The 27,931-nt window shown below is 35.8% G+C and overlaps 1 protein-coding gene and 1 pseudogene across 3 annotated transcripts in view; one reads left to right on the forward strand and one right to left on the reverse strand.

Annotated features, from left to right (window-relative positions):
- The window catches only part of tw (Protein O-mannosyl-transferase 2), a 218,122-nt gene that overhangs the window by 148,631 nt on the left and 41,560 nt on the right, over window positions 1-27,931 (forward strand). For all 3 annotated transcript variants that reach the window (XM_089092578.1, XM_089092577.1, XM_089092576.1), the window contains one exon: window positions 27,374-27,483. In XM_089092578.1, the coding sequence (XP_088948704.1) occupies window positions 27,374-27,483 (110 nt within the window). The remainder of the gene's footprint in view (window positions 1-27,373; window positions 27,484-27,931) is intronic.
- Window positions 2,409-5,538, reverse strand: LOC148950706 (phosphatidylserine synthase-like; annotated as a pseudogene).

Here is a 27,931-nt window from a genome sequence, read left to right on the forward strand (position 1 = left end):
TCTAACCTCGTATTTCATTGCGTCTTATTTTGTTTGTGATATGATGTGATTCCTGCTGTCGCTATTCGCATCTTTGTCGCTGTTTCATCTTTTTTGTGGTTTGTTACGAAGCTCGTTATCGCAAATTTCGTTGTGAATCGTTTTGTTTGTGATTTTTTGCGACTCCTGCTGTTGCTTCTCTTGTAACTGCGTATTTCGTTGCGTGTCCTTTTCGTTTTTGACTCGATGTGATTCTTGCTTTTGGCTTTTTTCTAACCGCAGATTTCGTTGTGTGTCATTTTCATGTGTAATTCGTTATTGTGGTCCTAAAATAATGTGTTCCTTCAATCCATTGTAATTTTGGTTATTCTGCGAATACTTTCTATTCAATCTACCATATTCCCTGTCGCTTGTATTCTAACCGTAGATTGCGTTGTACATCCCTTTAATTGATTAATCGCTGATTTAATTGATTAATTGATTAGTCGCGGGTCTTCTAGCTGCTGATTTCGCTCTGCTTTATTTTCGTTTGTCATTACCTCAACCATTTTTCACGCCTTTTGCTTTAGCTCTTTGGATTCATTCATCATTTGTACAATCTTACATGAAGTCATAGAAACTAAAATAACCCATATTCGGAGCCGTGGTGGAGCCAAATTATGGAGCTATTTTCGAAAAAAAAGTAAATAGACAGCTGTGCTTGCTTATTGGGTGGCAAATCGACAATTTCAATTGAACTAAGAAACTCGTAGCTGGAGATGTCGTCATCCATCATTCTCATTTGTGATTCATTGTGATGCTTGTTTTCGCATGCCTCCTAGCCGCAGATTTTGTTGTGCTTCATTTTCGTTCATCATTACCTCATACATTTTTCCCATGCCTTTTGTTTTAGCTGTTTGGATTCATTCATCATCTTGTATAATTTCGTATGACGTCACAAATAATTAAAAAAAAAACTTCTTTTCTGGCTTTTCTCAAGTAATTATATCGTTTTAATCACTCTGTTGTGTAATTCAGTAATAACCAGGCATAGTTCATTGCACATACTCTCTGATTATCTAAATTATATTTGCATAATTTTTATGTTATTCTTTAGTTTTAAGTTATAAGGTAACAAATCAGTAATTTAAATTGAATGAAGAAATTCTTATGTGAATTCAATTTCTCCTTCCTGTTTATCCTTCACAGAATCATAACTCTTTCAGGTTTTGTATCTTCCTGGTAGGCGATCGACAATTTTAGCATTAATTTTACTTACTTCTATCTTGAGCGGCCCTAAAATAACACGTTCCTTCATTCCATTGTAATTTAGATTTGTAATATAACAGGTTTCGTTGTGCTTCATCTTTGTTCATGATTACCTCAGACATTTTTCCTCTGCGTTTTGCGTTAGCTATTCGAGTTCATTCGTGTTTAATTTTGCATGCGTCTTTGATGCCAAAAACGATATGATCACGCATGGGATAGAATGATGTAAGCTGCATCTTTAAATGCATATGAATTTTCAAATATTGAATATAATCTATTATACATAAATCAAAATAAATAACCTATAAAACAAATTGTCATAATAAAATAAAAAATAATTGTCAATAATATAATGAAAAATAATTGTCCATAATAACAATAAATAAAGAAAACAAAATGGAACAACCGAATTAAGTATATTATCTGGGTTGCAGCGGTAGCTAGCAACCTAGTAAGAGATGATGACGTCCAATAGTAATAAAGATAATAATCCATAGCTCCTAAAAATAGAGTCAGATCAAAACCATAAGTACACCATTAGAGCCACCTTGTCCGAAATCCCTATATAGGAAACTTACCGTTCCTTGGCTTGAACAACAAGGGAAATATATTGGCTTGAAAATAAAAAAGTCGCTGCAACCACGATATTCTGCATATACGGCATCTTTTTTTCTTTCTTTTTCTCAGATAGCGGGGCACTGGAAAATCGTAGAGAGCTGTTTAATGGCTCATTTTAAAGGAAATTGATGAGGGTTACTGACGGTTGGCTCTACTGGCGTAACACACTCATATCTGGTAATTTATTGATTGCATAAAGCTTTATCAATCTAAGTCATTTGCTTTTAGGAGGATTGCTTTTTTCAAAATTACAATGAAATCTGATTAAGCATTACTTTGGTAGAAAAAAACTACAAATTTGAAATCAGTAATTGCACAAAAAAACAAAAGATTGAGTCAGACAAATTAGCTAAACACGTCGGCTAAACTTGAAAAAGGGTCATTTATTTGTTTGAACAAGGTCATGCTGATTGACCATGAGCAACAACGACCATACAACTGTTTCTAAACTTAAATTTTTTAAAACCGTTCAACTTGGGGAACAGTCCTTTAGCGGATGGTAGTCTTATCATTAAGCAACTTTTATTAAGAATATTTTCATTTCCTGGATCAGGGTTGCCACTTTAAGTTATTTTCTTGTTTTTATGCTTTTTACTGTGCCACCCAACACATCCGTAAACACACAAAGCTGACAACGCCATCTGCACAAGCAACCAAAACACGATCCATCTAATCTGAGTCTGTGTGAACATTTTCCAACCAAACTTCAAACAAATAATTGCTTCAATACACATTATTACACTATAAATCCAACATTGTAATCCGTAACGTTTGCAGAGAGTATCAGTTACATAGGAATAATATTGACGCATAGAAGGGGCTATGAACAAACCAATCAACCCAAGCCGAATTACATTTAATGGATGACCTTTGTAATGTAATGTATTGTAATGTAATAAATGTAATGGAATTATATTTAATGGAGGTAGTTCAAATATATGCTTGATGAAGAATGTATTCAACTCTGATATCTGAAAGAAAAATGTCAGTTGGCAAATAGCCAAGAATCTCATATGTGTACTATTGGAGGTTTATTGTGCGGGGTCACCACTTTTAAAGGCAAAAATGGCGCAAAGAGTTTCTATGCCACTTACTGGAGGGGGACGATCCCTCTTGGGCCCCAAATTAGTGGGATTTCCACGGTTACTCCAACGATTCTTTTATACTAACGTGATCGGATGGTCTATGGCCACATTTAAAGCCAAAGTTTACCGATAAGATTTTCTAATTAACCCTTTAGTTTTGACCTAAGTTGAAAAGTTAAAAAGAGTACATAGAAAAGGCTTACTATATTCACAGTCACGCGTTATAAAATGAACTAACTAAAAAATGGACTTTTCCTCTCAGCCCGCTAGCCGCAGCACGCGGTGGGGGTTACTAGGGGTGGTAAAGAATCTTTCCAGCCAATCTTTGAACGTACTAATGTACTGGCCAATCTCCCTAACTGCGCAATTTCTCCCTCGTGGTCTATTAAACACGTATGCAGTTAAGAGGACTCAAAATGACGTAAAAAAATAATAGGAAAATTAATATTTATTACTTAAGGAAGGAAAATAATTAAGGGGCCGAAAGAAATAAATCTGGGAGGGACATTTATCTGACAAAACTGGGACCAAGGGTTCCAACATGTACATTTCGGGTCTAGCCATCGTACGCATGTCCAACTTTGAGGTGTGAATTGTAAAACAGCTCTCTTTATTTTTCCCTTTGAAGTCTTAATGCTTCGAATTGATTCCCATTTGTACTCGCACATTTCCAAAATCTTGCAAATTTGCATTCCGACATAAATACCCAGTCCATTACAAAGTAATACATCTAAAATTATTGAATCCCACCAGCACTCCGCAAAGTTAGGCAGCAAATGAGCGAAAGCTATTTCTGTGATTTCCCACATTACACTCATAGTCCAAAGTATTCCGTAGTGACGAACTATAAGAGCCTTCATAAGCCATCCAAAGAAATGTGCAAACGCAAAAACGTCCATGTGATCCCAAAGCTTGAATATACTAATGTCAGAGCAATTAACACCATATTCCTTGTCCATATCTATCCTAAATCCTTCTAATTCTGGATCGAGCCACTCAAGTATATTGCTCACAGTAGAATAGCTCTGGAATAAAATGAAGCATAACGATACGAGATATAGGACACTTAAGCCAAACACCATTCTCCAAATAACCGGGTGAGGTCGTGTAAACGGCCCATTTGGAAAGGTTAATGCTTAGACTGTTAGGAATATGAAGAGTACATGTTTCATCCCAACCCATATATTAACTCTTAAATCGGCTTCGTCATCTCTAGTAAAAGAAGCGTAAATAAGTACAGATAAGCATGCTATAAGAAGTGTTAACGAATGAGGGTTATAAAGATAGTCAATTGATATGTCGTCTACTGGCTATTCATTTATTGTTTGAAAATGATCATCATAATCAGAAACTGAATGAGCACGACTTGTTTCAGATACCTTTTCCATTTAGGATAAGAGATTTGGGTTTAGATTTCATTATTATTCTTCATTTATCCTTTCATTTATCTATTTGTACTAATAATAACACAAAAACAACTTCGTAGATTTTACTGAATCACTACCTGATTTTTACCGAATTAAAAAAAGAGAAGATTTAACCGTTATATATACTTTAATATGTAGAGATCGCATAATATGTATAAGATCATAATTAGAGAGAAATTCGCCTAGTTATCATTTCTTTCCACTTTTTAACTATCTGAGACAAGTCACACTGGTCCAAAAAAATCAAAATGAGATTAGAAAATCCAAAAAACTGGTAAAAAAAAATCAATAACTAGAATTTTTGTTGGGGGGAGGGGGGTTTACAAAAGAAACTTTAAAAAGTGATTTTCCGATGGGGGGGGGGTATTTTCTGCAAGGGGGTATTTTCGCGGTGGGGTATTTTCCGAGGATGGGGGGGGGGGGGTGCCAGCCACCGATGGATCATTGGCGGTAGCTTTAACTTTAATGATGCACTGATGATCAAATAAATTGTAACATACTTAGACAAGAGTATTCTCCGAATTGATTACCAAAATCATTGCTACAAATATTTTTTTTTATCTGATATTGACGAATTTAATACTGCAAAGTACCTTGATATTAGCAAATATGAGATGTTACGAAAAGATCGAAAGAACAAGGAACGGTCAAAAATGCATGGGGATGGCAGAATTACTGCAATATTAACTCTTTTACATGCAAATTAATTCCAAGGATTTCACAAGTCGCCCCTCCGCCCCATGCCCGGAAATGACGGGCTTGTTTACCCCTTTAAAGATGTCCAGAACAAAATTCTGGTCAATACATATTGCGGTAAAAACAGATTTCATGCCTGGAAATATTGATTGTAAGCCGGCGTCTCCACTCACTATGACGTCATCAGGCAGTGGTTGGGCCTTAGGAATTGGTGAGGCAGTTATCACCGTAGAAATATTTTCACTGACAAAAGCTGTAGTGACCGTAATATTGTCATATCGCTTTTGCTTCTTTGACGCCATAAATGGGTCTATAAACAACGGCACAATCACATATTTCAGCGCTTCTTCAATATCGTTGTGAATACGACGAACATGACATTTAAAATAGTCTTTATTCATCTTAGCGTCACATTCACAGCATTTGATGGTTGTACGGTTGGGTCTGGTTACAGACACATTACCCTTCTTATCGGCACTTGACATTTCAAAGCTAATGTCATAACAACTACCATCCAAGATAATTTAAAAAAAATCACGAGTACGTTACTTAGAAGAACTCTAACTATGAACAAAATTCTGCCTCGCCTTTTTTTCCAACCTGTTTCAAATTGGCCGATTGACTGACAAAAATACAGTTCAATAATTTTTTTTCTTGTGTTCGAAGGCGCTGAACACCTTACTTCGGTAAGATAAAGGAATGGTAACTCCAACACGTAAGAAGCTTCGAAAGGGGAGTGGCAAATCTATATGGGAGATGAAATGATAGTTATATAGAATGGTAAAAATACCCATCAAGCCGGAGTAAAGTCACTTTCGAATTGTTTTTCTTTTAAACTAAATCAAAAACAGCTCGACTTGACAAGTTGTTTGTCAGTCGAGTGATAAATCATCGTTGCTAGTCTGTTAAACAGAACACACCCAATAAGTGAAGTTAGGTTAATCCTAATGAAATATACCAAAACATGATGATATTATAATACTTTAGAAACAAAATCATGGAAACTTCGACAGAGAATTATGGAAAGTTGGCCGCGGAGAACGCATTATATTAAATACCTAACCCTAACCACCTCTATATATTAAATATTTAATGAAAATATACAATACATACATCGTAGTTTTTCTCACTCAAAATAAGCAAATCATAACCGATCCTAGAGAGCCAAATCGGTTTCTGTCAGATTTTACACATCGTAATTCTTGAGTGTTTTCCGTTTAACAGGCAAGTACCAAATCATCTTTCGCATTTCTGGAAAAACTTATACTTCCCTCCTAAGTTAACAGAGAATTTCCAGCAGAAACCTAGAAATATCTGGTCATGCATGTTTACAAAAATAAAATGACTAAGTTATGAGGACTTTTGGCTGGATAGTCTCAAGCTCAGTGTGATTAACTTATTTGTTTCGTCTTAAAAAATATGGAGCAAAACAACCACCATTTAAAGGTATGTTTTTCCATAACATAATGACTTTCATGAAAAATCCTTTGATTAATTTGCTAAACCTTCTCAGTTGGTGGATCTCTGACTAATAACCAAACTATACAGTTACGTAATAAATGTGAACCAGCTGGAATTATCGAATCATGTAAGGTGAAGAACTAAACCAATGCAATTTAGTACCGGGATGGGCCTAATGCTCGAATTCTACAAGTTTGGTTACAGATCAGATAGGAGCCAAGAAAAAACTTTGACAAATTTAGTGACAGACCGGGACAAATAAAGCAACCGAATTTGGTTGTTTATAAACTGCCTACAACAACAAAATTTGCAAATGTTTAATGAATTGCAAAATTATCAAAAATTGTAAGTAAGTAGCAAATTCTTTCTCGAATTCGCCTCCTCATTCATCTGTAAGTTTATTAGTAGGTTTTTTTTTTTTTTAACTTTGCTAATAGGTTTTTAAAACTATTAATACGAACACTAAATGAATTCTATTTACTGAAATAGTAATGACAATTTGTGATGATATAATAGTGGTTTAGTTTATTTGGTTAATTAATAGAGCGACTAATTTTTTTGAAAAGGGTAATTACTTCTTTAGTTTACGAGATTTGTGAATTTTTTGCGAAAAGATATTTACGTAAAGGTATTGCGATGGTTAAGAATGCCTCACGGGTAATTAAAGAATGGGATGCTTGCATCAACAATACAAAGAATATGCTCAGATACTTAATAGATTTGACGCCTACAAGAGACATTGGTAGAAGGTATTCAATAGCTTAATTGAAAAGTAACGATAGAATGACATTGTGACTTGACCTAGCTTTACCTCGCCGATGTGGTCTGTATAATGCACAAGTGATGATTTGCACAGTGTTGTCAATTTTAAATAGTTTAGAAATAAAAAAAATTAACAAGAAATGGCTGAAAAGTGTTTTGAGGGAGTTGAGTTGCACGAGGGTTCAGTTACATGCGGATTCAGTTACACGGGGATTAGTTAAATGGGGTCGAGTAGCACGGAGGTTCAGTTGTACAGGGTTTCGGTTATACAGGGGTTCAGTTACATGGGGGGCTCAGTTGTACAGGGTTTCGGTTATACAGGGGTTCAGTTACATGGGGGGGGGGGGGGTTCAGTTATTTTTTCTGATTTTGTGTGTTTTCGCAAGAAAATAACTGGTCTTTTAGCAAACTTAGCCATAGCTACCTGAAACTCTGCATAAATATCTTCATTTTTAATCAAATTGCATAGCTACTAAAGGAACATTGAACATTTTTTCTGATTTTGTGTGACCACCCGACACCCCAAAGACTCCTGAGCCTCCATTATAATACTTTTTAAGGCTTTATTATATCTTTTCAGAACAAATTATTATTTTAGGGAATTATTTCGGTGAAACAGTTAGAGACATTTTAAGAGGGTTGTGAGGTCCCTTACCACAACCCCAAAGGGCTCCGATCCCCCCACCCCAACCCCGCAGGAAGCCCTCGGACAGCAAAGGTTCTTTGGACCCTCAAAGGACCCCCGGCGCCCCGATGCCTCCTGAGTCCCCCATTATAATACTTTTTAAGGCTTTATTATATCTTTTCAGAACAAATTATTATTTTAGGCAATTATTTCGGTGAAACAGTTAGAGACATTTTAAGAGATGATTTTAGAAAAGGACTTGAGGGTGAAACTCTGTGGTCGTTATAATACACAAGTTCCATTTGAACGGTGTTGTGAGGTCCCTTACCACAACCCCAAAGGGCTCCGATCCCCCCACCCCTACCCCGAAGAAAGCCCCCGGACCGCAAAGCTTCTCTGGACCCCCAAAGGACCCCCCGGCGCCCCCGATGCCGCCAGAGTCCCCCAGTATAATACTTGTTAAGGGTTTATTATATATTTTCAGAAAAAAGTATTATTTTAGGGAATTATTTTGGTGAAACAGTTTGAGACATTTTAAGAGGGTTGTGAGGTCCCTTACCACAACCCCAAAGGGCTCCGATCCCCCCACCCCAACCCCGAAGGAAGCCTCCGGACAGCAAAGGTTCTCTGGACCCCCAAAGGACCCCCGGCGCCCCGATGCCTCCTGAGTCCCCCATTATAATACTTTTTAAGGCTTTATTATATCTTTTCAGAACAAATTATTATTTTAGGGAATTATTTCGGTGAAACTCTGTGGTCGTTATAATACACAAGTTCCATTTGAACGGTGTTGTGAGGTCCCTTAGCACAACCCCAAAGGGCTCTGATCCCCCCACCCCAACCCCGAAGGAAGCCCCCGGACAGCAAAGGTTCTCTGGACCCCCAAAGGACCCCCGGCGCCCCGATGCCTCCCGAGTCCCCCATTATAATACTTTTTAAGGCTTTATTATATCTTTTCATAACAAATTATTATTTTAGGGACTTATTTCGGTGAAATAGTTAGAGACATTTTAAGAGATGATTTTAGAAGAGGACTTGAGGGTGAAACTCTGTGGTTGTTATAATACACAAGTTCCATTTGAACAGTGTTGTGAGGTCCCCTTACCGCAACCCCAAAGGGCTCCGATCCCCCACCCCAACCCAGAATGAACCCCCCGGTCCACAAAGGTTCTCTAGGCTCCCAAAGGGGCCCCCGGCGCCCCAAAGACGCCCGAGCCTCCATTATAAAACCTTTTAAGGCTTTATTATATCTTTTCAGAACAAATTATTATTTTAGGGAACTATTTCAGTGAAATAGGCCCTCATAGGTGTTTTTTGTCTGCAACCTATAGTTTGGGATAAATAGTTTGCTATTTCAAGCTTTTCTGAGCTAAGGTTTCTTAGTATTTCATAGGTGTGTGTTGTCTGAAACTTATGATTTGAGTTATGTAATTTGCTATTTCCGACTTTTCATAACCTGATTTATTAGTCTTTCGTAGGTATGCGGTGTCTGAAACCTATGATTTGGGATGTGTGGGTTGCTATTTTTCTACTTTTCTGAGCTGGATTTCTTAGCCTTTCGTAGGTGTGTGTTGACTGAAACCTATGATTTGGGAATGAGTGGTTTGCTATTTTTGACTTTTCTGAGTTAGATTTCTAAGTATTTTATATGTGTGTGCTTTCAGAAAATTATGGTTTGGGAGGTGTAGTTTGCTTTTTGGACTTTTCAGAGCTAGGATTCTTAGTCCCTCATAGGTGTTTGTTGTATGAAACTTCTAGTTTGGGATGAGTAGTTGGATATTTCAGACTTTTCTGAGCTAAGGTTTCTTAGTATTTCGTAGGTGAAGCTTCCACGTCAGTTTTAAGTTCACCAAGACATAAAAAATTTAAAGTTCAGTTCTAATTTTTCCATAGAAGATAGGAAAAGTTATACCATTATTGTGATTATTTTCTATGAAGATAGAAAGTTTCACTTTAATTCTAAATTTTTTTAAATTCAGTTCCGACTTTTCTCAAAGAGATGAGAAAATTTAAAGTTCAATTCAAAATTTTCTCAACGAAGTCAAGGAAAGTTCAAGTTCCCTACTGAATTTTACCAAAGAACACAATTCAATTCTAATTTATCCAGACAAAATAAAAATCTTCCAATTAAGTTCTTTATTTCACAAAGACATAAAGAAATTTATAGTTCAATTCTAAATTTTTCAGTGGAAGATAGAAAAAGTAATACAATACTTGTGAATATTTTCACGGAAGATAAAAAGTTCTAGTTCAATTTTAAATTTTCTCAATGAAGTGAAGAAAAGTTCAAGTTCCCTACTGAATTTTACCAAATAACACAATTCAATTCTAATTTATCCAGAGAAAATAAAAAACCTTCCACTTAAGTTCTTTATTTCACAAAGACGTAAAGAAATTTAAAGTTCATTTCTAAATTTTTCAGTGGAAGATAGAAAAAGTAATACCATACTTGTGAATATTTTCCCGGAAGATAAAAATTTTTGGTTCAATTTTAAATTTTCTCAATGAAGGGAAGAAGAATTCAAGTTCTCTTCAGAATTCTACCAAATAACATAAGTGATTTCTAGTCTCACCAGATAAAATAAAAAACATCCACTTCATTTATTTATTTCACAAAGACATAAAGAAATTCAAAGGTCAATTCTAAATTTTTTATTGGACGATAGAAAAATCAATACCATACTCGTGAATATTTTCACAGAAGATAAAAAGTTCTAGTTCAGTTTAAAATTTTCTCAATTAAGTGAAGAAAAGTTCAAGTTCTCTACTGAATTTTACCAAAGAACACAATTCAATTCTAATTTCTCCAGAGAAAACAAAAATCTTCCACTTAAGTTCTTTATTTTACAAAGACATAAAGAAATTTAGAGTTCAATTCTAAATTTTTCGATGGAAGATAGGAAAAGTAATACCATACTTGTGAATATTTTCCCGGAAGATAAAAAGTTCTAGTTCAATTAAAAATATTCTCAATGAAGTGAAGAAGAATTCAAGTTCTCTTCTGAATTTTACCAAAGAACACAATTCAATTCTAATTTATCCAGAGAAAATAAAAATCTTCCACTTCAGTTCTTTATTTCACAAAGACATAAAGAAATTTAAAGTTCAATTCTAAATTTTTCGGTGGAAGATAGAAAAAGTAATACCATACTTGTGAATATTTTCACGGAAGATAAAAAAGTTCTAGTTCAATTAAAAATTTCCTCAACGAAGTGAAGAATAAGTTCAAGTTCTCTACTGAATTTTACCAAAGAACACAATTCAATTCTAATTTCTCCGGAGAAAAAAAAAATCTTCCACCTAAGTTCTTTATTTTACAAAGACATAAAGAAATTTAGAGTTCAATTCTAAATTTTTCGATGGAAGATAGAAAAAGTAATAGCATACTTGTGAATATTTTACCGGAAGATAAAAAGTTCTAGTTCAATTCAAAATTTTCTAAACGAGGTGAAGAAAAATTCAACTTCTCTTCTGAATTTTACCAAAGAACACAATTCAATACTAATTTCACCAGAGAAAATCAAAATCTTCCACTTAAGTTCTTTATTTCACAAAGACATAAAGAAATTTAAAGTTCAATTCTAAATTTATCGGTGAAAGATAGAAAAAGTAATACCATACATGTGAATATTTTCTCGAAGAGATGAAAAATTTAAAAGACTGTTACAAATTATACACTGAATATAAAACAGTTCAATTTCTCTTCGGAATTTTACAAAAGAACATATTTCAATTCTAATTTCTCCAGAGAAAACGAAAATCTTCCACTTAAGTTCTTTATTTCACAAGGCCATAAAGAAATTTAAAGTTCAATTCTAAATTTTTCGGTGGAAGATAGAAAAAGTGATACCATACTTGTGAATATTTTCCCGGAAGATAAAAAGTTCTAGTTCAATTTACAATTTTCTCAACGAAGTGAAGAAAAGTTCAGTTTCTCTTCTGAATTTTACTAAAGCAAATTCTTTCTTGAATTCACCTCCTTGATAAATAAAAAAGACATTTCATTCAAAAAATTATGACAAATTCTAAGTAAGTAACAAACTGTTTCTTGAATCCTCCTCCTGAATGCACAACACATATATTTCATTTAAGAAATTACGAAAAAATCGCAAACAAGTAGCAAACTCTTTCTCGAATACACCTCGTAGATATACAATGCAGAAATTTTATTTAAGAAATTATCAAAAATTGTTAGTAATTAGCAAATTCTTTCTCGAATTCGCCTCCTGGATCAATAAAAAAGATATTTCATTCAAGAAATTATGACAAAATTCTAAGTAAGTAACAAACTCTTTCTTGAAGTTACCTCATGGATACATAATGATCACACAGAGTCATAGTGAGAGAAATATCCAAAAAGTTGGGTTGATCTAGGTTCACTTAGAGTGGCGCGCCACTCTAAGTTAACCTAGATCAACCCAACTTTTGCGTAGGCCACTCTAAGTGAACCTAGATCAACCCAACTTTTTGGATATCTCTCTCACTATGACTCTGTTTGTGTGTCGTGTCTGTGCGTGTCTCGTCTCTATTTCGTTGAAATTCATGATTTTTATTTGTACTTCTTTTTGTTTTGGATGAGTACCGGGTCTATTTTACATTTTCTTGTTTTTTCAAATTTAATTTTTAATTTCTTTGTTTTAAATTAATGATTTTGAATATTTCAGTAGTGTTTTATTGTGTTTTACCTTGTCACAGTTACATTTTCTTGATTTTTCAAAGTTCATTTTGAATTTCTTTCGTTGAAATGCAAGAGTTGGAATATTTCAGTAGTGTTTGGTTGTGGTTTACCTTGTCACAGTTACATTTTCTTGATTTTTCAAAGTTCATTTTGAATTTCTTTCGTTGAAACGCAAGAGTTGGAATATTTCAGTAGCGTTTGCTTGTGGTTTACCTTGTCACAGTTACATTTTCTTGATTTTTCAAAGTTAATTTTGAATCATTCCAGAAACGTGATTAAACACGTTTTTAAACTACATGCTATTTGCATGCCTTTCCTTGGCACCTTTCCAAACGAGTGGGAATTCCCCGCTGGTTCCTACACATTGCAAAAAAGTGAGCAGTACGAAAACTCCACGTTTTCAACCAGACTGGTTTTTTAGACTACACACCCACAGAGATGACACACACACATAGAGACGAGACACGCACAGACACGACACACAAACAGAGTCATAGTGAGAGAGATATCCAAAAAGTTGGGTTGATCTAGGTTCACTTAGAGTGGCGTGCCTCTGGCAACTGAGTCTCTCAAACCCCTTAAAGCTCTTTTAAAAGATACAAAAACTACTGATTTAACACAAAAATTTCGTTTTTAATGACCACCTAGTAAAGGAAAACCACACGGAATTAGGCAACTGAGTCTCTCAAACTCTGTAAAGCTCTTTTAAAAGATACAACAAATGACCACCAAGTAAAGAAAAAACCACACGGAATCAGGCAACTGAGTCTCTCAAACCCCTTAAAGCTCTTTTAAAAGATATAAAAACTACTGATTTAAAAAAAAAATTTCTTTTTTTATGACCACAAAGTAAAGAAAAACCACATGGAATCCGGCAACTGAGTCTCTCAATCCCCGTAAAGCTCTTTTAAAAGATACAAAAACTACTTATTTAACAAAAAAATTTCGTTTTTAATGACCACCAAGTAAAGAAGAACCACACGGAATTATGCAACTGAGTCTCTCAAACACTGTAAAGCTCTTTTAAAATATAAAAAAAATACTTATTTAACACAAAAAATTTTTTCTTAATGACCACCAAGTAAAGGAAAACCACACAGAATTAGGCAACTGAGTCTCTCAAGCCCTGTAAAGCTCTTTTAAAAGATACAACAAATGAACACCAAGTAAAGAAAAACCACACGGAATCAGGCAACTGAGTCTCTCAAACCCCTCAAAGCTCTTTTAAAAGATACAAAAACTATTGATTTAACACAAAAATTTCGTTTTTAATTACCACCAAGTAAAGGAAAACCACACGGAATTAGGCAACTGAGTCTCTCAATCCCGGTAAAGCACTATTAAAATATACAAAAACTACTTATTTAAAAAATAAAGTTCGTTTTTAATGACCAACAAGGAAAGTAAAAACAGACTTAATAAGTAAACTTATTATATAAAAAAATTTAATTATATATTAATTTATAAAAAAAAAACTTATATAACACAAAATTTTCTTTTTTAATTACCCAAAAGGAAATTAAAACCAAATTGAATACGGCAACTGAGTCTCTCAATCCCCTTAAAGATATTTTAAAAGATACAAAAACTACTTATTTAACACCAAAAATTTCGTTTTTAATGACCACCAAGTAAAGAAAAACCACATGGAATCCGCAACTGAGTCTCTCAATCCCCGTAAAGCTCTTTTAAAAGATACAAAAACTACTTATTTAACACAAAAATTTAGTTTTTAATGACCACCAAGTAAAGAAAAACCACACTGAATCAGGCAACTGAGTCTCTCAAACCCCTTAAAGCTCTTTTAAAAGATACAAAAACTACTTATTTAACACAAAAATTTCGTTTTTAATGACCATCAAGTAAAGAAAAATCACACGGAATTAGGCAACTGAGTCTCTCAAACCCTGTAAAGCTCTTTTAAAAGATACAACAAATGACCACCAAGAACATAAAAACAACAAGCAATCAGTCAAATGAGACTCTCAAACCCCTTAAAGCTCTTTTAAAAGATAAAAAAACTACTGATTTAACACAAAAATTTCGTTTTTAATGACCACCAAGTAAAGGAAAACCACACGGAATCAGGCAACTGAGTCTCTCAAACCCATTAAACCTCTTTTAAAATATAAAAGAAATAAGATTTTAAAAACAAAATTTATATTTTATTGACCAACAAGTAAATAAAAACCACATGGAATCTGGCAACTGAGTCTCTCAATCCCCGAAAAGGTCTTTTAAAAGATACAAAAACTACTTATTTAACACAAAAATTTCGTTTTTAATGACCACCAAGTAAAGAAAAACCACATGGAATGCGGCAACTGATTCTCAAAATCCCATTCAATATAAAAATAAATATAAAAAATAATCTAATTTAAAAATCAAATTTTATTTTTTAATTACCACCCATTAAAGAAAGACCAAACGGACTCATGAAACTCAGTCTCTAAATCCAATTAAAGATCTTTTAAAAGATACAAAAACTACTGATTTAACACAAAAATTTCATTTTTAATGACCATCAAGTAAAGAAAAATCACACGGAATTAGGCAACTGAGTCTCTCAAACCCTGTAAAGCTCTTTTAAAAGATACAACAAATGACCATCAAGTTTCGTTTTTAATGACCACCAAGTAAAGAAAAACCACATGGAATCCGGCAACTGAGTCTATAAATCCACTTACAGGTAAATTTAAAGATACAAAAACTAATTATTTAACACAAAAATTTCGTTTTTAATGACCATCAAGTAAAGAAAAATCACACGTAATTAGTAAACTGAGTCTCACAAACCATTTAAAGATATATTAAAATATACAACGACTGACCTCCAAGTTTTTTTTTTAATTAACTCCACGGATAAAAAATCCACACGGAATCAGGCAACTGAGTCTCTCAAACCCCATACAGCTCTTTAAAAATGCACAAAAAATACTAATTTAACGCAAAAATTTCGTTTTTAATGACCATCAAGTAAAGAAAAATCACACGGAATTAGGCAACTGAGTCTCTCAAACCCTGTAAAGCTCTTTTAAAAGATACAACAAATGACCACCAAGTAAAAAAAAACCACATGTACTCAGGCAACTGAGTCTCTCAAACCCCTTAAAGCTCTTTTAAAAGATACAAAAATTACTGATTTAACACAAAAATTTCGTTTTTAATGACCACCAAGTAAAGTAAAACCACACGGAATTAGGCAACTGAGTCTCTCAAACCCCTTAAAGCTCTTTTAAAAGATACAAAAACTACTTATTTTAACACAAAATACAAGCAGGCAAATAACATGGGAATTCCTATACACGCAAGCAAATAACTGAGTTTTTTTTACGTCACAATTTTTCAACTTAAAATCATTCTAATTATAGCATCCCATTCCTCATTCTTTAATTACCCGTGAGGCATTCTTAACCATCGCAATACCTTTACGCAAATATCTTTTCGCTAAAAATTCGCAAATCTCGTAAACTAAAGAAGTAATTACCCTTTTCAAAAACATTAGTCCTTCTATTAATGAGCCCATGAAACGAAACCAGTCTGATAGCATCACGCAATCTCGCTCCTAGTTCCAAAAATAGAATGCATGTAGCGTTCGTAGTAATAGGTTTAAAAACCTATTAGCCAAGTTTAAAAAAAAAAAAACCTACTAATCAACTTACAGATGAATGATCACGGATTTAACCTAAAAAAAACTTGTATATCATGAACTAGAAATTCAGTTAATTGTGTCAGAAAAACTTGAACCAAAACAGATTATACCCAACCTGTTTGGTACGGGTGCGCCTTAGAAGTATAAGGTTCTACCAGAAAAACCTGTTTGGTACAGGGGCGTCGTAGAATAACATGATATTTCCTAAATGTCTGTTAGAATAATATGGTATTTGCTATATGTCTGTTAGAATAACATGGTATTTGCTATATGTCTGGGAGAATCCAGAAGGCGCATTCTACTGGCGTGAGAGGGGGTTAGTTGCCCTCAAATCTTTTTCGACTATTGAAAAAGGTACTAGCCCTTTGAATTTCCAATCGAAAGAGCCTTTTTTCAAGTTTCTAAGACAAAGATTTCAATACAAACTTATATGCCCCCAGGGCATAACTAATAACCCTTGCCCTGACGACTGTTGGAGGAGTGTCCTGCTCAAAGTTGTAATTTTCTGAACTTTAAACTGCGTGGAACAAAATGGCTATCTCAAAATTTTGATTGGATGTGTTTGGGCAAATGGTGGGCGTGGAAGGGGTTTTAACTGTCCTCCAGTTGAATTTAACTATTAGAAAGAATACAAAACATTTCGATATCTAATTGATTCAGCTATCTTAGTAGATTCCGTGACAGTATTTTCTATAAAAACCCTGCTAACTCTAGAGGCATAACTGACAGCCCTTGCTCATGGGGCTCTGGGGGAGTGTCCTCCTCAAAAACAAATTTTCTATTTGGGAATCAACCACACTGAACAAAATGGCTATCTCAAAATTTTTATTGGATGTGTTTCGGGAAATGTTGTGCGTGGAAGGGGTGTTAGTTACCTTCCAAACACTTTTGACAATTAAAAAGGGGATAAGCCACTCCAATTTCCTATAGAATTAGCCCTTTTCGAAGTTTCTACAACTTCTTCGATACGAAGTGCCCTGGTCTAAAGGACAAAAATAATAAATAACACATTGTGCCAACATCGGTCTTATATGCCCCCAGGGCATAACTTAAAATCCTTGGCCTTAGGGTTGTGGGGAAGTGTCCTTCTCGAAAACATACTTTCTATCTGGAAATCAACTACGTTGAACAAAATGGCTATCTCAAAATTTTGATTGGATGTGTTTGGGAAAATGGTGGACGTGGAAGGGGTTTTAGCTGCCTTCCAATCATTTTCGACTATTAAAAAGGGCACTAGCCGTTCCAATTTCCAATCGAATGAGCCGTTTTCTAAGTTTCTACGACAACTCCTTCGATACGAAGTGCCCTTGTATGGAAAAGAAATAATAATAATACATTGTTTGCCAACATCGTTCTTTACTTACGCAGCACGATTGCGCTGCCTATGAGAGGTTTCTCGCATCTAAAGACAAAGTTCAATAATGGTTAAATAAGACATTTCCTGACCGTCCTGTGACATCAACAGGAGCCACTTAAGAATTCGATTATCCACGACATGTGTGAGACCTGTGCCATCGTTTTTCTGCAAGCAGATCTGTTAAATTATGTTAGCCTTAACATTCTTAGATAATATAATAAGCATTTTGTATACTACACGCCTGCCCGCATTGCTCGTGGCTGTCCTTCTGGAGGCTTAGCTTGTTTGATCAGGAAACGAGTTCATATTTTTTCGCCTGTGCTTTATGACTCTGATGACAGCTTTTTAGCGGTTAGAATATGACTATTTCTGTGAATTTTTATCTACCGTAGCTTATCTACAGTAGTTCATTATACCATTGCTTCAGCAAATTATTTCTCAAAGCCATACGTAAAACTTCAAAAGCTTATATACCTAGTGTCACTAACATCGGACTCGGGTTAGTGCTCCTTGGTGACTAATAAAGATGTCGAATGTTTTCAGCAAGTTCAGAAATACTGCTGAGATAGGTCTAAGTAATACTGGAAATCTCTGACTGCTTAACTCCGGTATTGTTTCTAATTTAGATCATAATATTCATTCAAGTCAATCAATCGGGGTTTATTTTAAAAAGAAAGCGAAATAAAAATAACATAAAAGACACTGCTCTGTCACACACTGGACGTTGAGATCCATAAATATAAATATTCGTCACTATTATGCAGAACGGCTCTCGCTTCACTCCCTAGACAACCACACGCTTCCTCCACAATTACTCATTATTTCCTTAACTTTTGGGTTCCTCCCTCCCCCCCCCGGAAGCACAATCACATCACCTGAAATACTATAAAATAATAAAAATAATCTTAAATACTAAACTTATTTTAATCTAAATTAGCTTCTAATTAATTGACCTTTCACTAAATATTTCGTTAAATTCTTTTTGAAGTGCCCAAGTGAGCTCTTACATCTCAGCTCTTGCTGAGCCATGTTCCATTCTGTAGCGCAAGTCACATCTGGGGAAAAATCCGAGCGTACCTTAAGTGTTTGTCTCACCCGGATGTCAAAAGCAGATCGAGTGTTTTGATTATGTTGTTCAGATGTCAACCTAAAGAGATAGCGGAAAGGAGATAGAAGTGACCCGGAAAAGAACATAAAAACATAAACTGAGCACGATTGACGGTAGAGTGAACCAAGAGAGACAGTGATCTATACTTCCAATTATTTTCAGTGCACGCCTATGGATTGAATCAAGTCTCTTCAAGTTTGATTTGAACGTTGACTGCCAAATTGTTGCACAATATTGGAGATGATGTTTCAGAAGTCCGTTGTAAAGTAGACGAAGGGTTTTTTGTGGAAATGTGTGCCTCAGTTTTCTGATAATGCCAAAATTGCGGGAGAGCTTAAGTTCCACAGCCTGAATGTGGTGTAAAAAGGAGAGATTTTCGTCCAGAAGTACACCTAGATACCTGGCAAAACCCATTTCTGGTCGCCTAATCGTTCCTCGAGAAGTCGTAATTCTAGTTATTTCTGTATGAAAATTTCCGATCCCCGAAAAGAAGAGAACACATGATTTGTCAACATTAATTACAAGTCAATTTGCGTCCATCCATGTGTAAGTTTCCTCCAAGATGACTTGTAGTTTACTCTTGAGTGCTGGCATGCTAGTATCACAGGAGGCCATTGTAGTCTCATATGCGAATGCCACTAGTTCATCAGAGTCACTGTCATAATTGGAAGTGTTTTCACCACAGCTTAGTCTGCAGCACCTTGAAGCTCTGAAATTTGGGTTTAGGACGCTACTTAGGTCATTTACATGAACCAGAAATAACAGCGGACCTTGGATTGATCCCTGCGGTACTCCGAAGTTAAACATGATATCAATCAATGGATCTTCTCCTATTGTAAATGCGTCGGTTGTTAAGGCAAGACTGGAACCATTCCAGTGCCTTTCCTCTAACTCCGATGTAATTTAATTTACTTAGTAAAATTCGATGATCCATATTGTCAAATGCTTTTTTAATATCAAGCTAGATAGCAGTTGGCACTGGTCTCAGGTCAAGTGCTTTGTTCACAAATAAGCTCAGTGACGTCAGAGCATCTTCTGTTGAATATCGTGCTCTGAATCCGAATTGCCATTGATTCAGGAATTCCTTCACTTCGAGAAAATCGTGAAGTTGGTTCTTCATAGGCTTTTCAAAGACTTCGGAAAACACTGGGAGAATTGAAATGGTTCGAAAGTTGGACGGGTTATTTTGAGGGCCCCCTTTATGGAATGGGACAATTCGTGCTTTCTTCAGGAGGGATGGAAACACCCCCGTCTGTACAGAGAAGTTTATCAAGAGTGTTAACGGTTTCAACACGGCTGGAAACACTGTTTTCAACACTTTTGTGTGAATGTGGTTGAAACCTGATACAGATTTACCTTTCAAAGTTTTAATTGTCGTTGAGACCTCCATGGAAGTTACAGGAAGGATTGCCATTGACATGACACACGCTGGGCCCAGGAAATCCTTGTAGGATTTGGCTGGGATTGTTGCAGTCTTCGCTGTTTTCTCTCCAATACTGCTGAAAAAGGTGCAAAGGGCTTTTGCAACTTCCGGTGGTTCTGTCAGGGTTTTTCCATCAATAGCAAAGTATAATCACCTACGGAACAAGTACTGACAAAACTCCAAAAGTGACCCTGCGTACCTCAGCGCCTCTAGACGCAAAATGTTGTACTACTTAATTGCTCCGATCCAAAGTACTTTGCTCCGGCCAATAATTATGCTACAGCGTGATTCAGGCGACGAGTGACCGGGATGAATTGTGTAACTACACAATTTAGTTGCCAGGTTCGCATAGGTATACAAAGGGTCACTTTTTTTGTGTGGAGAGGATAGGTTTTGTCAGTACTTGTTCCGTAGGTGATTATACTTTGATCAATAGTAATTTTTTTAGGTAGTTCCGGTTTCTGGTCTTTGGGTTGCAGCACTGTATTGATGGTCTTCCACACTTTCCTTCCATCGTTACCACTTCCAACTAGTTTTTTATTAAGGTAGTCTCTTTTGGCTTTTCTTAAAATTGACTGTGGGCACTTCTTGTAAGTTTCATAGATTTCCAGGCTAGACATACTCGGCCCGTTACGGTATTGGGTCCATAGATTTTGCTTGTTTTTGATGCATCTCAGTAAACTTTCAGTAACCCACGGGCTTATTGGTGCATTTTTTCTTCCAGGCTTAGCTGGTTTTTCTTTAAAACTATGCTTCTTGTATAGAGTTGTAAATATATTATGGAATTCTTCGAAACCTTCATTCACATCTTCTTTTCCCTCTACACTATCCCATTTCGTTTTCTCCAGTTCATCATTTAGTGACCTTAGAGTTTCTTCGCCTAGGTTAAGAATCGGCACATTGTCTCTAATTTTCGAAAATGACCTTGCTGCCTTTGATGTCTGGAAAACGGTGCAGAGGGGAAATGATCCGACATATCACTGACGATGACTGAAGCTGAGAGTGGAGATAAATTCCAGAAAATATTGTCTATTAAAGATCGAGTGTGTTGAACAACTCTCGTTGGAATAGTGATTGACGGATAGATGGTAGATCCAGACATGAGCGTGAGAAGGTCTTTGGCGTTATTAGTATGAGGATGACCCAAGTTGATATTAAAATCGCCCATAATGATCACATCGTTATTCTGTTTTTCTAACTGCTGGAGTGTTGCCGATAATACATCCATAAAAATGGAAACAGAACCCGATGGGGATCGGTAAATTTCTCCAATGATAACCGTTCTTTGCGAAGGGAGAGATATTTCAATAAAAACGGATTCAAAACACCCGCTTTGTTCCTAGTCAATTGGCTATTTACATAAACTGGATATTCCCTCTTTGTATAGATTGCCAATCCTCCTCGTCTAGTATCTTTTCTATGCAATTCGAAGTGTATCCAGGGATATTCAAAAGGCTATCGGTTTTACTGGTCAGGAACGTTTCGCATAGTCCAGTAACATCAGGCTGAATTTGCCGGCACATGGTCATTATATCTGTCAGTGACGAACACAATCCTTGACAGTTAGTTGAATTACATTGGGCTGAGACTCGGAGCATCTTTGGGCCATATTAAATATTTGAGTATATTTACTTCGAGGAAGATTGCTTTTACCAAACAAAGAATTATCTGCTTCATTACTTATTACAGAATCAAAAATTTCTTCAAGATTCAGAAAAGATTTTTCTAACTGTTCTAACCTATTTTTGGTTATCGGCAAAGTATTGTACCCCGGGGACTAAGAGAAGGAACTCAAACCTTACCTAAATCTTGTAGAGAAGTGTGATGGCGTCCCGAAGCGAAGTGAAGAGTCGCAAGAAATAAGCACACCCGAATGAACATGTAATAGAAAACTAGAGCAAACAAACATGAATATATGCAAACATAAGAAAAATAGGAAAATGAAATATCTTTGAAAAACGCAAAACTCAATTATAGGGCTGCCACCGAGGTCTCTATTTCCCTAAAAGTCACTATTTTTGAAAAGGTCCCTAGAAAGTCACTATTTTGTTGAAAAAATCATAAAAGTCACTTTTTTGAAGAGGAACCTTGAAAAGCACATCAGGCCTATGAACTGCGTTCCCCTCATAATGCGTAGTGGTTGGCCATGTGCGAGATTATTTTGTTTTATTCTATGGCGCTTGGACTTTTTTTTTTCATTCCCTTTTTAAATAATGCTTAAACGTGCGAAAACATGTAATAAAATGGTTTTGTCAGATACACATCTGACGCACATGTAGACACATCGCCGTGAAAATCATAAGCTTCCCAGAAGTTCGTCGGACTTGTTGAAGATCTGTCAAGTGATGTCTTTCACTGTAAACTGTGACAGAATTAAAGATGAGTGGGCGCTCCTGCAGCTTGAGCCTGAGCCGACAATTGCCACACATAGTGTTGAAGAATTTTGGAAATATTTTTTTTGACCTGAAAGACGGTCAAGGTAACCCGAAGTACCCTCAGATCTCTGGAATAGTAAAGGCCTGTTTGTCCCTGTCACATGGCAATGCCGATGTCGAGAGATCTTCTCAAAGTCAGGTCGTATTTTAACTGTGGATAAAACCTACATGGGTTTGAAGATGCTAAATGCAAGGCTAGTGATTTGTGATGGTATGAAGAGATACGGAAACCGACCTGAATGTTTCCTAAATAAGCGAGAGCTGCTTGATCTTGGCCGGACTTCAAGGCCAAGCCCAGAGTTAAAAGCCCATCTTGAAAATGAGCGTAGGAAAAAAGATGAAATGGAAGCGCGTCGAAAGGAGGAAGAAGAGAAACTTGCCAAGCAGAAAGAAAACGAGCAGCTGATAGCAAGCGAGAAGAAGAAGATTGAAGCATTGGAAGAAAATCTCAAAGATATAAAATCGAATCACACTGAACAAAGAAAAGTTACTGATAAGCTGATCGAGGAAGCTAATGAAAAACTAAAGAAGGCGATAAAAGTGAAAGATCTCGTGGAAATTGGGATTGCCCAGGCAATGGTTAAAGCAGCAACGAAAAGGGTAAGTGAAGAAAGAGAAACTGCCAAGAAAACGAGTGCATACAGCAGAAAGTGTTGAAAAGGCAGGCAAGCTTGATTTCGTCGCTCCTCCACAAGAGAAAAAAGTAATTTGAAGGTAGTGATTTCTAAAGTCAGTACTGTGCAATTTTCAGCTTTTGTTTTGTGTTTTCTTTCCTTTTTTTTTCATTGTATCCTTTTATATGAATAAAGTCAATGTATCTGAGAAAAAAAAAGCAAATGATGATCATCTAGACCTGAATTCAGTGTCTAGTTTTCTGAAGCTAACTTGTAACGGTGCCAAAGCTGGCGATCTTGACCAGTCATTGTTATTTGTGGGTCCCTAAATATGGTCACTTTTTTTTAATTTTGGTTACTATTTGGTCACTTTTTTTACTTCAAAAGTACCTAAAGTGACTATTTTTATGGTCAAGACTTGGTGGCAGCCCTGCAATTAGGCAAGCGGAAACAACTTATTGACTAATGACATTCTTACCTATTCACGCTGTTATAGCCGTAAAATCTACCGTATAATAATCATACATTTACACCTTAATTTAAATTTACCTTATTGACCATAACAGCAGAAAAATCGACAAGAAAAATAAAATCAATTCACGAACACACTTAAATCACTAAGAATCAGATTCAGCGGCGGCAAATTGTGCCGTTATTGACAGTTTAAGCAGATCAAAGCAGTCATCTGAATATATAGTCCACTGTAAATTTCGAGAAGTTTTGACATCTAGCCATAATTATATTCCTCGCTGGTCTACACGCGTCTCTGCAACCTTTTTAGCTGGTGATTTCGGTGTTTTCAATTTGTAACCGAACGCTAGCAATTCCTTTCTTCTCTTACTAAGTTCAGCTTGTAAGTCTATTGACACACTAAAACCTGTCTTTTTAAGCCTTCCACACTCCTTCATAATGATTGAGCGATCTGTGTTATCAAGGCTAACAAAAGTCGTCTCAGCGACTTTTTGTTTTTGCGTTGTTCGCCGCAGAGTTGGTCCGGCTCTCGACTGGGTGGGAACTGTTTTCTTAAAAATACGATACATGGTACCAATACGTAGCTGGTCGCATCTGTAATTCCGAGTTTAGACTGGAGGAAAGTCACTACAGTATGTCGCAGGTTTTTATTTCCTTCCGTAGCCTACCACTTTTTAATACCATTTTTTAGAATATTATTTCGTTTGGCATACATTTCCGACCGTAGAGCAGTGGTCTTAACATGTATCAGTTCAGTTTTCATTAGTTTATTTTCAGCTCTCAATACTTTGTACTCTGTCTTCATCTCGAAACCAACTGCAGCAGCTCGTCCATACGGCGATCGAAGTGTTCTTTTGTCACTGACGTATTAATAACAATTACTACCACTTTGCCACTAAAAAGCCATAGAGTGAAACTTACACGCAAGGGCCCCTTTTTGTAATAAAACCAGGGCTTGCTTTCGTCAAACGCAGCTTCTCAAAAAAAAAACAGCCCTCCTTAATCCTTTAATATAGCTAATCCTTTTAGTTTTTTATAGAGTCTCGGTTTAACTTTGGCACGGGGCGTGGCTAATACACATTCATTTCACTCGGCAAGACAAACCTCTTTGCATGAATTCTCGCAGGTAACTGAATCTCTTGTGTCCAGTTCAACCACCACTTTTGTCGATACACATTGATCAGCAAGACTATGACCGTGTGCAATTGATATTTCAATTCAGATCAATATTCAGCAAAATTTTGACATGGCTATTAGAAACAATAAGTAGTTTACGGTGGGTGACTGGGAGATCATAAACATGGCATAATTCGTTTCTAAATTGGCTAATTTATTGTTTACTATGAGTGTTTCTGGTCATCTCTTACATTGTTTTACACAGGTTAGTGGAAGAAACAAGGAACTTAATGAATATTATTATCGGATTATTTCTTGTCTGAAGCATGCAGAAGAAGTAAGTGTACCAAAATCTAGTATTATAGCTAAAACTCGGAAGCCTTTCTGGGAGCCTTTATTTAAAGAATATAAAAAATAAGGGTAAATTTTGGCTCCAGATTTGGGTTTGTTGCGGAGGTATAAGGGCCTTAACGTTCTATTTATGCGAAAAGAATGGACAGGTTGAGAGGGACTCGCCTTACCCCTTTTCCCCTGAAACATGGATCAAATATTACTCTTTGTTTTTTCCAAACTGAATTATACTGTCCATTCCTGCTAGTCTTGTATTTTCGTATCTTCTATTCAAGAAATCGCAATTTTATGTGACTATGGTACCTCTCTCTTTTATTGAAAGCAGTTTAAAAAGACTGAAGGCTTCGTCGACTGATTATGATGGTACTTCAGCTAATCATCTACAGACTGAATGTGAATGGTTGATTTTGTACCTTCAATTGCTTTTTCAAATTTGCCTTTTTTCGTCGATTGTATCTAACAGCTTTTTGTGCGGTACGGTAACTTCTATACTTAAAAAAGATAAATCTCTCCTAGATTACCCCTCATATCGTCCTATTACGGTATATTGTAAACTCAGTAATGTTTTAGAATATATTGTTCTTCTTCATATTACTTTTGTTATCGATTTTAGGGGGAGTCAGCTTAGGTTCCAGCCTGGTGTTGGAGGTAGCTATGCCCACCTTATTCTGTCTTCTGTTGTTCAGGATGCTTCTCGTAGTAAATATGATATTTACCTTTGTGTGCTCAATATTTCTAAGGGATTCGATTCTATTAACCATTTTCAGCCATTACATGATTTATTTATTAATGGTATTAATATTTCCATAATTTTTCTCCTGAAATGTTGGTACTTGTATTCATTTCTTAATGCTAAATTCAATGTTTCTGATTGTCATCACCGTGTCCCTTTTTGAAAAGGAAGTCGACAAGGAAGATTTTTGTCTCCTAGTTGGTTTAAATAAACAATTCTCAAATGCTTCTGAATGTACCTCCAACTTATTTCTACAGTTTAGCTAACGTGTCAAACTAGCCTATGCGGAAGATCTTTTATGTGTAAGTAGATCTAAAAATAGCCTATCAAAATCAGTAAGCTACATAAGGGAAGTGTTTGCATATATCGGCTTGTACCTGAATGCTGATAAATGCGAGTAGCTTTCTTTCGGTTCTTCTCCCTCCTCTCTCCTTCTTTGTACAAAATTTTTGTCGCTTTTGTCTCATCTGTTCGGTGGCTGGATATTGACATTGCTAATAACCTACATTCTTTCCGTTCATGGCTCGTTTCAGACTCGAGACTAAAGATTAGAAGTCGTTACTCAAAATTTCTAATAATATAGTAAACATAGTCGCAAAGCTCTTTGTAAAATATTTTCTGATTTTTTTTTTATTTTTTTTTTATTCTGAATTATATCTTTCCGGGTGTAATCACTTTTGAAAAAGAATGACATTTCTTGTATTCTTAATCAGTAATTCCTTTTCTGTAAATTTTTGCTTTATTCGCCTTGATACCGTAATAGGAAGATATTACATACGAGAATCACTTAGTACATTTAGAATCAAGAATGTTTTTGGAAAAGTTGGTGGGGTGAGCAAAAAACTATCGGACATTAACGTAAGTCATTTCCCACTTTTTCATGACCTTAAATTTTGCTCTTTTCGTAAGTTTTCGTAATTTGCTTTTTTCGTCTTTTCTCCTCCACTGTTTTACTGTTTGGTGTTAATGGGTTATAAATAAATAGCTATTTTTCTAAACCCAAGCTCCATCACTAATCTGTCCTAGAATTCTCCCCACCTTGTCCTTCCTACCCTACCTTGACGAATTAACTGACAAACCCAACTTACATGAATTTTTTCTGCTTAACACTTTTCAGGCAAATGCCCTTGTCATCAAATAAGTATGAATACAAAGCGCACGCGGTGACTTTTTGGTGCTTAGAGCTCTTATTTCTGTAGTGTTACTTCAGACCTGTGTTAAAGTATGTTAATAAATATACTTCATACTTGCTTGTGATCTTGTCTGTTTGTTTTGCCACACCTGCCATTGCTTTTTTTAGAGTCGCCATTGTTTGCGTCAGCTATCATTACCCTACTATACTGTGATATTATATATATATCACTAGGCCTATTATATTTTGAAAATAAAGATGTTTCTGCCTGACAACTTTCAAATAGATAGCCTTGTCATTCAACGAGTTGTAAAAAGACACAGTGAGTTCTTGCTGCTCGAAGCTTCTTGTTCACCAGTATTACTAGTAATGGCTCAATTTTAATATGTTCTTTCTTGACAGATGTTGCCTACGGTTCGTTGTTGACCTTGAAGAACAGTATTACTGGTGGAGGATATCTACATTCGCATATGCACCTCTACCCAGCTGGTGTTGGAGCAAGGCAGCAACAGGTACCCTGCCGGTATTTTGTTAGATTTAATTAAGCGAGGGAATTTCTGTGCTTTTATATGGCTTTCATAGCAATTAGTCGTAGCACTCAGGATAGAGCATCTTACGGTGTTTCTGAAGATAACTCCAAGAATTCCAAGCACACTTAATTATAATCTATTAAGATATGTTCGTATGGATTCGTTTAAAGGTCTAAGTTTGTAAGGATTTATCCGAAAATTTTACGAGAGTATCCAGATTTTTCCGTTTAAATTATTTTTTTTATTCCTTTGTAATGCTACAATATTTATTTTAACAGAATTTCAAATAACGCTAAATAGTATTTGTAGAAAATCCGCTGACTGGTACATACGAAGTTCCGTGTGTGTGGGGGTCTTGCCCCCTTCCTACTCTAACTTTTCCAAACTTTTTCAAATATTTTAGCGTTATTTTTCTGTCGCTCCCTACCTC

This window comes from Artemia sp. Qi Xiang Cuo, chromosome 7 (assembly GCF_049724085.1).
Source record: "Artemia sp. Qi Xiang Cuo chromosome 7, ASM4972408v1, whole genome shotgun sequence".
NCBI lineage: Eukaryota > Metazoa > Arthropoda > Branchiopoda > Anostraca > Artemiidae > Artemia > Artemia sp. Qi Xiang Cuo.